Source organism: Eublepharis macularius, chromosome 2, assembly GCF_028583425.1.
Source record: "Eublepharis macularius isolate TG4126 chromosome 2, MPM_Emac_v1.0, whole genome shotgun sequence".
Taxonomy (NCBI): Eukaryota; Metazoa; Chordata; class Lepidosauria; order Squamata; family Eublepharidae; genus Eublepharis; species Eublepharis macularius.
Window position 1 is genome coordinate 152,693,222 of NC_072791.1, and position 18,172 is coordinate 152,711,393.

At 40.2% G+C, this 18,172-nt stretch overlaps 1 protein-coding gene across 1 annotated transcript in view; it reads left to right on the forward strand.

Moving 5' to 3' along the window:
• The window catches only part of NUP160 (nucleoporin 160), a 56,605-nt gene that overhangs the window by 16,798 nt on the left and 21,635 nt on the right, over positions 1-18,172 (forward strand). Inside the window, exons 13-24 of the mRNA XM_054972546.1 lie at positions 778-948; positions 1,434-1,533; positions 3,999-4,164; positions 4,987-5,114; positions 5,215-5,375; positions 7,045-7,178; positions 8,085-8,155; positions 13,718-13,874; positions 14,393-14,462; positions 15,786-15,884; positions 17,754-17,873; positions 18,019-18,114. Of these exons, the coding sequence (XP_054828521.1) occupies positions 778-948; positions 1,434-1,533; positions 3,999-4,164; positions 4,987-5,114; positions 5,215-5,375; positions 7,045-7,178; positions 8,085-8,155; positions 13,718-13,874; positions 14,393-14,462; positions 15,786-15,884; positions 17,754-17,873; positions 18,019-18,114 (1,473 nt within the window). The remainder of the gene's footprint in view (positions 1-777; positions 949-1,433; positions 1,534-3,998; positions 4,165-4,986; positions 5,115-5,214; positions 5,376-7,044; positions 7,179-8,084; positions 8,156-13,717; positions 13,875-14,392; positions 14,463-15,785; positions 15,885-17,753; positions 17,874-18,018; positions 18,115-18,172) is intronic.

The following is an 18,172-nucleotide window of genomic DNA, read 5'->3' on the forward strand; positions in this document are numbered from 1 at the left end:
GGGAGATAACACAAGTGTAATAAAGGGTAGCGTTTGTGGGTATGGAAGGGGGATAGATCTAGGCTTGCTCTTAGCAGCAGTATGTTCTTGTTGCCTGTCCTGTGGTTTTAGCAATTTTATTCTCAAAGTTCATCTCTTTCTGTTTAGTGCAAACAATAGACTTCAAGGTGCTCTATCTGCCAACATTTTTTGTAACTGGTGTCAATAAGTGCTGTTAAACTAATTCTATTCTGTAGCTTGATACTAATGTACAAAAATTTAATTTATATTTTATCCAATGAGTGTTCTAGTGATATTTTTGGCAAAACACAAAACATTTGGTATTGCATTACCTGGAGAATATTTTTTTCTTTCATTCGTGTGGGATACTTTGGTCCCTCATAACTTTTAATTCTGAGTCTTCATTTTTATCCTCACGCAGCTCTTTGGAAAACCTGAGGTTTGCATGAATTGAAACAAACTTCTCTATTTTCTATTTTTTCTAGATGCAGAACTGCATCTTGGATTTAAGAACTGTATATACCTATAGCATACCCACCTTGTCTTTAAAAGCATTTCACTCATTCTAAAAGATTTTTTTTAAAAATTCAGTATCCCCCCTCCCCCCACCGTTCCCAATTTTCCCATTGGAAAAAATTGAAAAAAGACCTTGGAAAAGGAGAAGAAAAGTGTTTTTCCTCCTGAATTTCCCCAGTTTTTTTCCAGGCCTCCGCATCCTTAGTTAAAATGCTTATTCTCGGGTAAACAGCTAGTGTTGATTCTTGATCTTTGTTCCAGTTTCAGGGCAATGTTACTGAATATGAATTCTCACAGGATGAGTTTAGACAGTTACAGATAGAATTCTGGTCAAAATTCTATGCCTACTGCCTTCAGTATCAAGAAGAACTCTCACGTCCACTTGCACTGCTTTTGAATCAATGTACTAATATGGTGTGTCTCTTGAAAAAGGTAAGAAACTGGCTAGTAGGAAGCAATATGTAAATGTTCATCTTATGCAACTAGATAAGCTTATTGCTAGCTAAACTTACCTCAATGTGGTGTTATTGATTTGCACAACATTTTTATGGGCTGGCTTACAAATAGACACAGTGTACTTATTTTTATGTATTTTTTCTCTTGAGCAGACTTTGAACTTAAGACTGTTAGTTCTGAGGAGGGCTTCAAAAATTATGAAAATTGTGACCGATAACTCATTTGAGTGTTTACCTTTTTTGCTTTCATCGCTATTTGCAGTTAAATTTTCAAATATATTTCTAACTATACGTGTGGTTTGCCCTGGTTATAGGAATTGTCCTCATGAATTGATTTGGCTTTCCACAGTCAAGAATATATTAAAGGCAACATCCACGCTCATAAAAATGCATTTTGAAATGTTTAAAACATCTTCCTTGAATGTTAGCAGACTAAATGATGGATACATTTTTCTTTCTCAGGGTTACCTGTCCTTTCTTGTGCCTTGCTCCCTAATGGATCACCTATATCTCTTACCCGATGAGCCACTGATGAATGAAGTTGAGAGCACTGGCCTAGATGGTAATGGAGAGTTGGAGAAAACTCTCAGGGTTGGGTACTATGCCCTGCCACTGGCAGAAGCAGCAGCGCAAATGATTTTTGCTACTTCCCCCTTCTCACTGCAGCCACTTGTGCTGCATTACTTAATGGGCCCTCCAATCTCTGAGATCATCTTTTGGGGCTCATGAAAAGTGTTGTCTGCTGGCAGTGCATTGGATTCAGTGTACTGTTTTAAATTTGTACATTTGAGTAACAGTCTGTATTGTCAAGGTGGACAGAAGTCTAATTCAAAGTGCACTCTATATTTTTCAAAATTCATTTATTTTTCTAGAAAATTCAGTTTTAATAGTTTACCATGCAGAGCTTCTTTTCACAAAGAACAAGCATAAAGCCCCCTTGGACTCACAGATCTAGTTTTTTAATTATTTGAACTGTGGCTGAGATTTTTTGTTTAGTCCCTGTCTGTTTAAATCTCCAGTCACTCATGCTTTGTTTTGCAAAACTGAAATCGGACTTTACATTGGCGGATCTGGAGGAGCAGGGGGGAAAACCTTTACAGTCATCTAGTTCCTGTCTGAAATCACATTTATTGACAGTATGACAGCAGAAAATAAAATGGACTGCAAGGTGATAACAAAGGATAAAGCTCCTTGATTAGGGTTGTGCACTAAAAAAACCAGATCCAGGAATCTGGAATACCATAGATATATATATTCAGTATTCCAGATATTAGGGTCCAAAAAGCCTACGTAGTGTTCAGAGCTGAGTTTTATTTGGGAATTCAAATATATTTGGCTCCTTTATTTCCTCTGGGGGACCCTGTCTAGGGGGTTGGGAGATGTTTTCTAAGCAAACGCCACCAAAATTGCAGGGAGTCAAGTCCTGATTGTCCACTACAGACCCCTCTCAAGTTGCAAGAAGATTGGACCAAGGGGTCCAATTCTATGGGTCCCAGAACAAGGTGCCCCACAGCCACTCTTCATTATCTCCTTTAGAGGGGAATTCCAAGGCTTTCCAGGGCAAAGAAACCTTAGCCAAACACACAGGGGCAACCACTGGCCAAAAACTAGTCCTATTGCAACCTGCGCTGAACCAACAAATCCCAACCAGAGAACCAGTGCCAAACCAGAGAATCCCAGCAGTGCCAAAGTGAAGCAAGGGGCACTGTTGCAAGCCCAGCAAAACTAGTGTCACTCACAGAAGCTAGGCAAAACCCAGGGCTAATGTGGTAACACAACGGATCAGAACCAAGTACAAAGAAAAAACTAAATTCAAATATCACCCTTCCTAAAAGTCAAAGATAAAACAATCAGAACCAAGAAAGCAGAAGCAACTGAAAAGCAGTGCATGTCCTCAACCAGAACAACAACAACAACAAAGTCCAAAGGAGTTTAAAAAGGAAAAAAAGCTTGCTGTTTTCTTTTACCACACAACACCAGGCCAGCCCCCCCCCCCCAGGAAAAAACAATGGCTTCTCAAACCAGGCAGCAGTTCCTCAGGTGGTCCTCCAGGTGAACATCAGTTCCTCATGTGATCCAGGCAGGCAATGCAAAAGGCACAGAATCCAAAAGGCAGGGGTAATTTAAAAAACAGTCTCCCGATTGCACACCTGTATCCTTGATATAAATGTATTTGGAGTGGAGAAAGGACTGGGCAGACTCTGTCCCTGAAAAATTATCCATTTATCCATCTATTCACAAGTAATGATTATCTATGAGTAGCAGTGCTCCTCCCCCATCATTCTTCTAAGTGCACTATAGAGAAACTGCTTCTCTGATGCTTGTCCTCCAGTTGTTTGAAAAGAACCCCAGATTTAGGGAAAGTCTACTTCATGGAGATCTCTTTGTGAGCAGTAAACCAGAATTATGCTTCCTAAATTGTCATGCTGTTTCACTAATATATGGGTGTAACCAGAAAAGCAACTGTTCTCTTCAGCCTACACAAAAGGGGATAGGTGGCCGCAAAGGACACTCATGACCACTTTGTTATTTACCTCTCTCAGGCAATTGAGACCTAATTTTATTTTCTGGGGCTGGTGTCAGCCCTTTGGCATTCTCCCAGGATCTGCTGTTAGGATAGTTTTTGCAGTTTTGTCCAGGTGAGCGATAAATATACAGGTATGCTGTCAGACTTTACCAGCTAGTTGTAGTTTCTTTAGTGGACCTTCCTCCTCAGGGGTTCATGCTATTGGCTGAGCACTTGCATGAGGAAACTGACAATTGCTTGTAAAAACTATGTGAAGATCACAGGCTTGCCCATATGAACCTAATGTACCTAATTAGGGAGGGGTAACCCACTGCTATTTTTTAGGCTTCCTGCTGACTGTAGTAGGTGCCAGTACAGGAAATTTTGGTATGTCTTTAGAGGGAATGTGCAGTGAAAGCCTGGTATATTTTTGTTGTAGCTTTCTTTCTACCACAGTTGGCTATTTTATTGTTGATGATGTCATCATTTTGAAATAAGTTCTGTGTGTTTTCCCCCCGCAGAGTCTGAGTTTTCACATGATCTTGTAAGTCTCATTCAGTGCCTGCGGTTAATTGGTGAATCAATTTCTGTTGAGATGGCACTCACAATGGAAATGGATTGCTGTCGCCTCCAGCCTCCAGAAAGAGCAGCAGAACAGATCCTGAGGGACTTGATTGCTAATGACACGTAAGAGTAGGAGTTGAACTAGTAAGCTTTTTAAGACTGAATTGTTAATTTATTCTACAGAATTGATTGGATTGGATAAGTTTGCTTCAAGAGAGGGAGCTCTTTATCTATGTAGTTGGAGTAGATTGTAGTTCTCTGTCAGTGTTAGGGTTACCTACTACATCCCCTCAGAAGGCAGGCCAGCAAAGTTGATACCCCCTCCCCCCCATGAAGTAATGTCCTTCCAATTTAGGTTCTGCCTTCTACAGAAAAGCATTATTTCAGGTCTGAGTCAGTTTTCTGTGATAGAGGAGGCTAAAAACTTCAGTTTTTAAAAAATGTCTTTCCAGTTTTTCTGAAACTCATTATTCCCTTATCTAGCTGAAAACAATGAATCACTAAGTCTGTATCAGTTTTGGCTTAGGCTTAACTTCAGACCAAAGCGTTCCTGTTTTTTAAAAGCTGGAACATAATTGTATTATCTCTTTGATATATAATGAGTTCTCTGTCATTTATTTATATTTTGTATCCCCACCTTTCTCTCAGATAGCTATCATTCCACATGTTCCATAGCCAAGACCATGCAAAGTAAAAAGAGTGTTTGTCTCTTTCAGTGGGCATATGCAGTAGCTAGCCTCAGATTGATTTGTATGGCAGTTTCATAACTTTCAACTAGGCATTGTAGTTTATGAGGGTCTGAATGAAAAAACGGCGAGTAGCCATAGGATGCCTTGCCTCATGTTTTGTTAGGGTAATCTTTCTTGTATATCATCTCTCTCTTTCAGTAGTTCTCAATATATTTCATGCAGCCTAATGCAAGTTGCTTCCGCTCTCCTCCCACAGAGAAAATCTGATGGAAGATATTCACAGCAAGTTACAAGAGATCAAAAATCCAATCAATGCCATTGGGGTGCTTATTCGGGAAATGGATTATGAAACAGACATGGAAATGGAGAGGAGATTCAATACTGGTGAGAGAACAACGGTTCTAATTCCACCCCCCCCTTGATTAAGTGAGAATTGCTTAGTGAGTCTGAAGATAACGTTTTTGCCCTAACCCTTCTTTAACAGCTCAACCCCTGAATGTGCGTATGCATCTTTCACAGCTCTATGGTAGTAGCACAGCAGTAAATGTGGTATGTCGAGGTGTGTACAAGGTCTCCATGACCCGTTTTTTGATTTGTCGGGACTTGCTGATTTTACAGCAGCTGCTACTGCGACTTGGAGATGCTGTAAGTATACTATTTGTTTAAAATACTTGTATGCTGCCACTCTAGAGATCTCGTTGAGATGGCTCATAAATAAAATGATACGTTAAATACCAAAAAAGCCATTAAAAACATAAAAACAGTATAAAACACTGAGCAGCCTAAAATGTTATTAATAAAACAGTACTCTGGCTAAAATGCAGATCATAAATCAAATATGTTTTTTTATTCAAATCCAAAATATGTTTTTTATGCACATTTATGACTGGCGACCCGTAAGGACTTGCAGTAGGCATCTCATTTTTCCTTCCCCCACAATGTCCTCTTTCCCTTCCCTGCCCTCCATAGCATCTCTCCCTTTTCCTGCTTCTTTCTCTCCTTCCCATCCACCTTTGTCTGCCCCCCCACCCCGTCTTTACTTTTCCCCCCTCTGTGGCCCAGTTCCATTGTGCCGGCTGAGTTGCATGGTGGGGAACCTGCAAGGACTTTTGTGGGGTACTTCACTTTTCCCTGTATCCCCTTCCCCACACCATTTCCTCTTTCCTTCCTCCTGGCAACCTCCATATGCTCACCTTTCCTTACGCCCTTCTGTCATTCAAACCCACTAAACAACTTACCTTTTATCTTCCCCCCATCTTCACCTATATTTCTTCATTTACTTTATTTATATATTACCTTTCTCCACAATGGGGACCCAAAGCAGCTTACATCATTCTCCTTGCCTCTGTATTATTCTCACAACATTATCCAGTCTCCAGATTTAAATATCCAAAGATCTGGGGCTCTTGGCTATTAGTTTATAAGATAAACAAAATATTCTTTATGACAGTGTGGTGTTTCTTCGAGCCTTCACTTCAGTCTAAGCTAGGGCACAGACCAGTTTGGTGCAGATGCCTTGCTACCTTTGTAACTTTCTTGAAGACTCGGCAGAACTGACTTGGGTAACGCCCGGTAAGGCCAGAGACTTGTTTTACCCAGTCTCTGAGCTAGGACAAAGTTGGGGAAAATGGCAGCAGTACTATCACTACTGTGGTCAGGGATATTCTTTCAGGATTGGGACTTTAATCCCTAATTCTCTTGCCTCTCCTCAACCAGCAGGCTGCTTTCTTTACAAGAGAAACTTCTGACTATTTTGACTGTGTAACCTCAAACAGGAGCCTCCTTAGAAATCCTAATACATGGTTTGTGCATGATTAGGGAAACATTGGACATTTTTGAATTAAAAAAGTATTAAAACAATAATGGAAAAGTTACATCAGCTATGAATAAATGCTGTTCTGCCAAGATTCGTCTGTTGCTGCTGGCATCATGGCATTACAGGTGCAGTCTGGGGGTCCGATATGTTCTTGTTTTTGCCTTCTAATATTGCCCCATGCCATGCTGACTTTTGTTATGTCATGTATCAGACCACATACTTATGACTCCTGGTTTCTGCATGAACTCTGGGTAATTGAGGCAGAGCTTGCTTTCTTTACCCCTTTCCTGATTTACCTTTTAACCTATTTGAAAAAACACTGCTATCTTTGATTGTCTTCCTTCATAGACTTCCTTCATTTTAGCTTATAGTACTGAAACAGATTCTTATATGGCAAACAGATATGGGATGAATCCCATAATGATTTGTAATGATGTATCTTGATCATCACTTTGACTGAAATTTAATGGCTGCTAATGTGATTTTTTTTTTCCAAAGGCAATTTTGGGAGGAGGCCAGGTATTCCACACTCAGCAGAACTTACTACATCGTACTTCTGTTCTTATATTATCTTATTATATGATCAGGTGGGCAAGTCAGCGTTTGGCATCAGATGTTCCAGTTGATGAATTGTAAGTTATGTTTAGTGTCTTGTAAATATGAATGATATATTAGGCATTGTCACTTTCTTTACTCTTAGTGAAATACTTAGCATGTTTCTATAATAATAAGCAACTGATTGGGACAGGCATCATTTAGCTCTGGTCAGGTTTATTTCAGAGTCTTACTACCCTTTTCCATGTGCTGTTCCTAACGAGGAACTTTCTAAGTTCATGTCTGTTTGAGTATAGCTTATCTCACACATGATTTTATTCTGTTGGTGCTTCTGTACATTGCTTGAGAAGCTTAATAGCAAGGACTGAGGGTCGAGTACTCTATAAGTTTCATTTGCCCTTATTGTGCCATTTTACCATGGTGAGATCTTTATATGAAAATAGCTAGTAGGAAAGAGAGCTAAATTTATTATGTCTGCGGAAATCCTTGAAAGTTACTTGAAAGAAGCAGCTACTTCAGGTTTTTTTTAAATCTATGGTACTGCTTGAAATGCACATCTCACTATTACTCAAATTGATGTAAAATCATATGAAAATATTAGCAAGTCATTTGCCCTGAAAATTTGCAAATTGCCCTATCCTTGCTTTACACTGGAAAGTAGTGTGTAGTCTTATTTCTCTTCCACACATCTTTCTGTAGCTCTTATCTATCAATCAGATTTTTATCCCACCTTTCCTCCAGAGAGCTCAGGGTGATGTACATGGTTCTCTCCTCCTCCTCCCTTTTATCCTTTCAACAACCCCATGAGATAGATGTGTATAACTCAGTGTGGCTAAGTGGGAATTTTAACCTGGTCTTTTCAGTAATATTGACTCCAGATTTCGTTTGGACTTTTTGAATATAAAATTGAAGAATTGTTAAGATGTGGCATATTAGACTATAAGAGATACTTTTCTTAGTCTGATAGACTGTTCTTTGTTTAGGGAATCCAACCTTCAGCATCTTTCTGTATTAAAGCTAACAGATTCCTCAGCTCTAACACCACTCAAACTAGGTAAGACGTTGTTGAAATTTTCTTACACCCATTTCTTAGCGTACAATTTTAAAGACTTTGCCAGGTGGCTGGTACTGTTTCATAGGCCTCAGATTTCCGAGGCTCAGTTTAAAATGCTCTAAAGCAAGATTGTGAAATATTTTAATTCTAAGAATCACATCAGCCAAGTCAAAAATCTTAGGGGCGTTTTAAACATTACTCTAGCTGCATGGGAACTGCTTTTTCATGAATGGCTCCCACAGCTAATTGCCTCAGTTGCATGAGACTTCCACATGGAATCATCTCCTACCTCCTCTCTTAGCAGGGTGTCAATTGCATATGTGGGATCTTTGTGGTCTCCTGTAACTGAGTCACTTAAACACTATTCCAACTTCATGGGAGCTTCTAAAGGAATTGGCCTGTTTGGTTAAAAAGGTTAGGCCTGCCCTGGCCAGAACCTGTATGAACTGTGGTTAGATGATATCATGTTCATCATTTCCCAGAAGCCCGCTTTGCAACACAGGTGCTGCTAACGAGGCCTCTTTAGGGTTGCAGTTCCCTGGAGCAGAGGGTATGTGCTCATCACAGTGCTATGTTGCTTGACTTGTCTGCAGAATGTTAAACTTGCATGTCATTGTGGAACACTAGTTACTAAGATGTTCCTTTGGTTGCTAGGCCTTTGGGCATAAAAAAAAAAGCAGTTCTGGATTTCGCTTTTAGCCATGCCTTACTCTGTGGGTTCTCTTTGAGGCCCTTTTGGATTACAACTTGTTTCATTGCTTTGGACTTTTAAACTTGTTGCTGACTAAAAGTGCAGTGTTACACCAGCAAGGTATCATCATGGCTTAGATTAGCAAAGATTCTGTCAGGTATGTATAAGTGTTAGGTCTGGTTAAATCCTTATGTATTCTTTTTGCACACCTTCCAAATATTATCTTTTTATTCACGCATTTTAATAGACAAAATATTTTTTCATATTTATGTGGTGATTCTTGGATTCTTGACTCCAATCTAAATCAGTGCCCAAGCTATGTTTGGTCCAGCTGCCTTTGTAACCTTTTTGTGGAGATTCAGCAACACTGATTTTCAAGCAAAGCCCGGTAAAGACAAGAGCTTCTTCGTCCCTTTCCTCCATATTCTGGAATTTCCCAGTTCTCTTCCCTACAATTCCCTGGGGCATTCCCCTTAAGTCCTCACAGCATCTGAGCAAGGTTTCACATCCTCAAGATAGAGTAATAGACTTTCGTTAGACCTTCACAGACTGGTACTGGACATCATGATGCTCCTTCACATTTATGGATTGATGATCTCATCAACTGGTTTAATCTTTTGGATGAAGTCCCGTTCCTGGTGTCTCCAGTGGTCTCTCCTCCTTTATCAGGAGGATACTGCTCTCTGGCATGGTCAGAAAGTCTTTGTCAGTCTGGAAGTTGAGAACTTTCTTTTTTATCCTTCTGATATGTCCAGGATAATGCTGTTCATTTTCTCCTTAAAACAGATGAAAGCCTGAAGGGCTGAGCTATCTTTGCAGTACTGGTTGTTCAGGGTTAGTGGAGGCTTTGTGCAGTGTTAACTGGCTAGAGCTTAGAGCTGTCCATTTACCTATGTATGCTTCCCCCAGTCATATGTGCTCTACATGTGGCTGCACTTGAAGGCTGTCTGGAAGCTACACTTGGGACAGAAAGATGTAGTTAAAATGTTGACTGGAGTAGGTTGTAGGGACCATATCACTGCAGTTTTGTTCCATCTATGCTGATTCCCACTTTGTTTCCGGGCTCAATTCAAAGTGCTGGTATTGACCTTTACAGACTTATATGGCTTGGAATTGGCTTAACTGATGAAGAACTGCCTCCTCTCATTTGAACCTCCCCATCCACTTTGATCATCTTCTGAAGCCTTGCTTCAGGTACCCCTGCCATTAGAGGCTAGATGGGTGGCAACCTGAGAAAGGAACTTCTTGGTCATGGCACCAAAACCTTGGAACTCCCTCTGCAAGGAGATTGATCTGTCTCCCTCTAGTGTTTGCTTCCACCAGTGGGTACAGACTTCTTTGTTTTGGTGTACCTCCAGTAACTCTTATTGGCCCTCCTCCCTGGTTGTGGTGTTATGTGTACTTGTGAGTTTGCCTTTATTGAATTATTTACATATTTTATATATATTTTAAATGCTGTTTTAATATCTTTGATGTTTGGCAATTTGGAGGGACCCTGTTTGGGTGGAAAGATGACATAGAAATGTGTTCAGTAAATAAAATATATTGGGGGCTGTTACGACCCTTTACTTCTCTAGGGTTGATTTTGCCGTTAATCTTTCCTTTAATGCCCTCTGGGTAGTTTGCTGCCACCTGGAATATTATATTCCAAGATATTTTATTTAAGTTTTCCCTTTTGTAACGTGCCTAAGCGTCAGGCTCCTTCGTGGTTCTATGTGGCCCTGAGGATAAGAATGGGATCATCAACCAATCATATCGCTCACTCATCCTTCTCTTTCACCCCCACTCTTCACCTATCTCACACCAAGCATTTAAAGACACATGCACCCATTTACTTGAAATCATTACAGGTGCTCATATTCTGTTGCAATAACTACATGGTGTTGAGGTTTCAATCTCTGTTCAAGACCTCTGTGAGTTTCCTCAGTTGGCCAGAAGACATCTCTGAAGATTTGGCACATTTAGCAATCAAAGCAGACTGGCAAAATTTCTGCAAATGAGCAGAAAAGAACCTCAACCCTTGGATGTTCAAAACAGTACAGAGAAGATTCAACACCCCCTCCTTGGTTCTCTGTGTCTCCAGCAACAAAGTTCAGAGATCCTGCTCCTGTTTTCCATCAAGGATTCAAAGGGGCCAATAATTTCACCTGTGACTGATTTCCAAGCTGATTATATGCAATTTCTACCAGTGTTGTCCTTTCTTGACAATATTCTCAGGAAGATCAGGCTCTGAATTACCCAAGTCATCCTAGTGGCCCCCATTGGCCATTTAGGCTTCAGTTGTCAGATTTTGTCCAACTGGCCATTCTATTGATACGGATAGTTCTTCTCCAAGATGAGCCTTCTCATTCAAAGACAGTTCCTGAATCCAGGCCCTGCCTGACCCAACCTCTCCACTGGAAGACTGAGCAGAGGTCACTAAAACAATGTGAATATCTTATTGAGGTCATCAGTGCTTGAACCTGATCTGAGATCTCCATCTAAGCCCCTTAGAATGCTACGTTTCAGTTATATTGAGTGTTACTTGTTTCAAGGGCATGAAATTTCTCTTCCCATCCTCATATAAAGCCGCTCTTCAGAGGCTTCTTGTCAACAGCAGTCACCTATATAAGGCTTCATTTGAGCCACTGCACACTGCTATTATCCATAACCTGTCATTTTAAAGCTACCTAGTGCCCATTGCATTGGCTAGGTGGGTCTTGGATTTATGCCATGTTTGATGAAAATAGCTTTGTTCCTTTCTTCAGGATGGAGTGTTTCTAAGGAAAAACTCATCTATTCCCCCCAAACTCAACACCACTTCCCACAGGCTTCAATGATTGGTCCTTCTGACTCCATCTGAAACATTCTAATGAGGAGGAGGGGGCATAAACTTGTAGGACTTCATGACTGCATCAGACACCACAGAATCCTGTATGACTTACTGACTGTATCTTTTTGTCCAGCTTCATTGTGCAAAAAGATCTCAAACACCTTACTATCCAGGGACATAAAAGGTATGCGTCACCTTGTCCTATGAGGTCCACCACTGACCCATTCCTTCCAGCCTGATGGTGCCCTCTGCAATATTCAACACTCAAGCACAACTGGAAGAGAATTGGGAGACTGACTGCAGTGTTGGCTCCCCTCACCTCTTTACACTATTTTAAGTTGGACAAGTTTACCCAGCAAATGCAGCAGTTCAAACTACCTGGGATGTGGATGCTGCTTTCCAATATTCTGTTCGTTTGTGGCACCCTCCCTTTGGAATGCACTGTCGGAAGGCACTCCTGCTAAGCAGGACCTGTTGACGTTTCAGAAACTCTATAAGGCAGAACTATTCTGCCGTGCTTTTACTATCTGTGCATTTTATCTACCCGCAATTTTTATGTTATTCACAGGGTTTTATAGGCTGGGGTAGGGACTAGAGTGGTTTTTAATTATTTGTATTAGGTTGCTGTTTTATTATGATTTTATTGAATATTATATTTTTATATTAGTTTTAGCTGTTGTGAATGTTGTGAACCGCTTTGAGATCTTAATTGAATAAATAAATAAATAAATAAAATACTGGATTCTTTCCTCCACTGACAGAGAATGGAACATTGAGACTTACACTGCCCCATCCAGGATACTGTTAAGAGCTATAAGATTGAGGTCTAGTCAGTTTTCTGTACTCACTCAATTACTTCTTCTGTTCAAGGCTGTGTTTCTAGCAATTTTCATGTTGCGTAAAAGGTATTACATTTTCCTGTTTTCTCTCTACTACGATACGCTTTTTTCAAAGCAGTCTGTTCTGTCACTGTTGCTACACTACATCCCATAGCAAGGAGGTCCCTCCTGCCACTGGCTGTCAGATAGCGGCTTGCTAAAAGTTGCAATCCAGACTACCTCTTGCAATGAGACAAAGATCCATTGATTTCAAAAGATTTACTGAATATAAACAACCATTATAGTCCACTATCCAAGATACTAAGATCTTGGCTGATAGAGTATTGTTACGAATGACAGGCAAAAGTTGAGGTACAGAATAGCAAACTCCTGCAGGCCCCATCCTCCCCCACAGTTCTCAAAACAAACGGCCCGAGGCTGAGAAAATGAAAGTTTCCCAAGACTGGAAAGGCTGTAGTCATAACTTTCCTCTTCTTTAAGATATCTTCTACTGAGCTACTTGTTACCTGCAAAAGAAGCACTTAAAACACTGACAGGATTAAAATGGAGTCTCTTTGGTTAGACCACACATGAAACATAGTCAGAACATGACACTGGCTACTTTGTATAGTCCTACCTTTGGAAAAATAGGAAGGGCTAACACAACCTGGATTCCCTCTATCCAATGACAAGAAAAAACTTCCTCAATAAGTATAAAGGTTCTCTTTTTCAATGTTATCATGATTTTCCAATCTTGAATATTCTCAGTATGTTCTTGTTTCAATTTTACTCTTTGTTTTTTTCAGATGAGGCAATTTTTTAATGTTTTTATTTCTTTTACTTCATTTATACCCTGCCTTTCTTCCCTATGGGGCCCAAAGCAGCTTATATCATTCTCCTCTGCTCCATTTCTTCCTTATGACAACCCTGTGAGGTAGATTTGGCTGAGAGTGTGTGACTGCCCCAGAGTCATAAGCAAATGAAAATCTGGTCTTTAGCTGCAGGAATGGATTTATGTCCTAAAATGCAAATGCTGTGCCTAGGAATCCTGAAATTGGTACCTAAGATAGATTTATGAGAACTAAGATTGGGAAAATCATTAAGATGGAATGATCATGTAAGCAATATGTTCACTCTGTTCACATGTTCAATATGTTAGTTACTTTTCTAATGAGTATGTGCTAAAAGCTTAAGCAGCAATGCTATATAATAGTGACAATTTTTCTTTTAATCTGTTCTAGTGACTAGCCCTCAAACTGTTGTGGAGCTGTTCTTTCAGGAGGTAGCCCGGAAACACACAATATCTCAACTGTTCCCATCTAATGCAGCATGGGATGAAACGGGATTGAATTGGCCACAGATGTTTTCTGAAATTTCCAGTTGTCTCTTGCAGGTTTTGTATCCTTCAGAGTGGCAGCTTCTACCCAGACAGAGGAAAGATGTTATGTTTTCTTCAAGCCTTTGGTGTAACATTGTGAAATTTTCACTTCAGTTTTAGAGAGTCTTCAAAACACATTCAGAGGGGAACAGAAGCAGCCTGTTCCTCCTTACTTGTTACTATCCATTTATGCAGAAAATCGTTCTCTGTAGAGGTAGGAGTGAAGTGAAAATAAGAGCCAGACAGAAATGATTAGGAACAGCTCTCAGGGCAGTATTTAGGAGGAAGTGTAGGATGCAACTGATCTCAAAACACTTAAGTATTGACTAGTTGTTATTACAAGCTCTTTCCATGATCTTTTATGTCCCCTCCCTTTCTAGTATTCTCCTAGTGTGTTTAATTCATTAGGTTTTTTTTAGTATGCAGCCTATGAACAGATTGCAGGCCCACAGGGAACACTCCCAGTTTTATTTGCATTAAATTGAAAGCTGCTTTCTTGTCAAAACTGAAGAGCCTACATTCCTTATACAGCACTCAGATGGCCAAGTAATCCTGGTTTCCTCTTTCCAGAATGTCTGATGGGGGCTTGTCAATATACTCAGCTGCAGGTGAGCCCTGTGTGTAGAATATCTTCAAAACATTTGTTTCTATAGGTATAGGAATAGCATCCCTTATTTTTAAATAAATTTGGAGCCCTAGTTTCTCTTTAAGCAGTAAATTGGCACTAACAATCATGGCTGAAGCTAGCCAGATTTTCCCTTGTTCCAGGATCTGAAACTACACTTTGGCTCAATTCCAAAGTCATTAACAAACCAGAATTTTTGTAACAGATATGAACCTAGGTCACATGTTCCCTCTCACTTGTTTAGCACACTGAACTGGAAGTTAACTCCAGTGAATTGTGATACTCAAATTCTTAACAAAGTTAATTTCTTTTCCATGAATCAGAGTTCTTTACTGGGATTACACTGTAGTTAGGATTCTTAGTTATTGGTAAGGAAATGAACCACAATTTAAGATTCCTGCATGCAGATCCATGATAAATTGGAGTGTTTCCATGACAATCATGTTATGTGCCAGGGATCTCCAGCCTTTTTGAGCCTGTGGGCACCTTTGGAATTCTGACATGGGGTGGTGAGCACAGCCACAAACTGTTGGGATCATTCATAACTAATGCTACTTCTTCCACATGTCAGGCTTACGAATTTGATGTAATACCTTTTATAATGAATATATTATTTTAAAATATTTTCCACATACACACAGCTTACCTTGAGGCATGCAGTGAAGATCCTTGTTTTTGTAGTGGCAGCTGCTGCCGAAGCAACTTTTAAAAAACTAACACAGCCAATCAGATCTCCAGTAACCAACTGGAAACCTTGCTGGGCAAAAGCCCTATCTGACCCAGCCAACTTTCTAAAAACACTTGGCAGGTGCCATATTGAGAACCCCTATTATATACACAGTCCTAGACCCCAAGTGGCATCTGCAGTAACAGGGAAAACATTACTAATGTGTTAAGAAAACTGTGCTTCAAAATTATGTCAGGAAACAGCTTATTAGCTGGCTAATACATTCAAATATGTATGTCTTCAGTTTTTAGACACTTGGCTTGCAACTGTGCCTAGATGAGAATCATCTATTTAATTCAGTGCTACACAATTACTTTGGTGTTTTGCAAAATTAATACATCAGCAGTTGTGAGATTTGGAACATTATACATTATACGGAGCACTGAAGTGCTCCGTATAATGACTCAGTAGTCCATAGAACCGACACAGACTAGGTGTCTTGATCAGGACTTAAGCTGTCTACATTCTAACTTAATTTCATTGAGAAAAGAGGGAATTTTTTTCTTAACACCAGTGGGAAGGAAGAATGTAGGTAAGAAACAGCATTATTCTAATTGGTGAGTGCAATGTTTATTTTAGGAATATATTCGTTTACTTGAACCTTGGTGTCATGTGAACGTGGGATCATGCTGCTTTATGATGGGACGATGCTACCTTGTTATGGGAGAAGGACACAAGGTAACCCTTTCTTTCCAAGTATGACACGTCTGTTGACTTGAAACAAAAGAATTTATTTAGGCAGTGGCTGTTCAAATGTGAGTATTATATGCTGATCCTGAGATGTGTTTTCAGTAGTTTTTGATTTAGTCTTCTTTCTTAATTCCAAAAGGCATTGGGTAGAATACAAAAGAGCGATAAAGCAAGAATGGCACTGAAACAGGGTTGAGAGAACTTTCCTAGGGAATTATTGTATGAGACTTCTGGTGCGATAGTGAACATCTTCCTGAGCATTTGGGTAGAAGAAATAGTTTTGCTTTTGAGGTTAAGCTGTTTTATGAATGAGACCACTCTATAAATCTCCCACTTAACAAGGTGCTTTACATATATGCAAGTTACTTCAGATGTACATCTTGACCACTGTTCTAGGCCAAGGGCACTGTACAGTTTGGCAGGGCCCTGTGGCACAGTGGGAGCAGAAGCCTTGGTGTAATCATCTGGGTTGTTAAGCTAACCTAAAATGGTGCTTGAAGTTTCATAAGAGTTCACATGCTATTTTGATTCCCTTTGCAACCTTAACAGTCAGCAATCTAAATTAGTCTGCATCAATCTCATGTGGGGAGGTGAGGGCGGCTTGCCCCAGTTAGAAGGTTATGAGAGAAGTTATTTTCCCTCCTCAAAAGCTGGATATCCTAATGCTACCCCCCAGTGTCTGGCCTTGTTGGATGGATTTTACTATCTGCACAGAGGCCAAGGCTTCCAAATTAGAAATAGTGATATCTTGCAGTTTCACAGTAATGCATCTGCATTTACTAGAGCACCTTTTCCTGTCAATTCAGATCATCTGACACCTAATTTGATTAACTACCTTCTTAAGCATAACGGTCTTGCTCCTACTTGTGTGACACCGTGGCAATAAGCCCCACTTGAATTAAAATTTAAAAGCTTAAGAAGTGTAATTGGTTGGAAGTAAACTTAGATGGCTTTACTATGCTATGCTACTGGGACCGGCATATCTGCGGGACCGCCTCTCCCTATATGAGCCCCAGAGGACGCTTTGATCCAGCTACAAACAGCTGTTAATGGTTCCTGGCCCCAGGGAGGCCCACCTAGCGTCGGCCAGGGCCTTTTCGGTCCTGGCTCCAACCTGGTGGAACGCTCTGTCTAAAGAGACTAGGGCCCGGCCGGATTTGTTATCCTTCTGCCAGGCCTGCAAGACGGAGCTGTTCCACCAGGTGTATGATTGACGCTGGTTAGGCCTCCCCACTGGCCAACTAGAGGAAAACCTGCCCCCCTACCCACCCAACCTGTTAAATACTTTGTAGATGGTTGGGTGGTGGTTATTGGAGAAGTCTGCTGCTGTGTGTTTTAAATATTTATGTGGTTTTATTGATTTTAAAGTTACATGTATTTTAAATTACTATACCGATTGTAATCTGCCCTGAGCCTGCTGATGCAGGAAGGGCAGAATATAAATTGAATTAAATAAATAAATAAATAAAATATAAGCTAGGTAATTAACGAAAGCTTGAATCCAATGAAGCTCATGTGCTCATTCAAATATATTCTGGCTGCACTGGGTGCGCCTCTCGCAGTGGTAGCCCCTTGTACACTATTGAATGCTCTTTCATTGGCCGCCCCAGGCTTCAGAGATTGGTTGTGGGGAGAGAGCTGTAGTGACAAAGGAGAGCTGAAAAGCCTTTGTTTATATGTAACTTTTGGATCCCAGCCAATAAAATTTTTATTTTTGGAAGGTATAGTAGTATATTGGGCAATATTCTGATATTAATGCGGTAACAGGGTAGTCTGAATAGGTCTGGTTTATTTTATTTTCAGGGCTTAATTTGTGTTACATCAGACATGATATCTTGATTTCTTCTTTGTTTCCAGGCTCTGGACTGTTTCTGTGAAGCAGCCTCAGAAGTTGAAAAAGAAGAATTTTTAGACAGGCTTATTAGATCAGAAGATGTAGAAATGGTGTCAACTCCACGGCTGCAGTACTATGATAAGGTATATTAACAAGCAGATGAAATTCTGTGTCTGATGGCATGCATATGCTCCCTATTATTTATGGGAGGTAACATAATATGTCATTAGTTTCAGTCTTCACAATAGTGTAGGTATCATTTCATTGGTTGAATAATCTCTTCTCTAGGTTTTGCGTTTGTTAGACACAATGGGTCTGCCTGAGTTGATAATTCAGTTGGCAACCTTAGCAATTACAGAAGCAGCTGATGACTGGAGAAGTCAGGTAAGGAGTGAATTTTCTCATGTTGAGTTGTCCTTCCTGTTGATACCACACTTTTCTC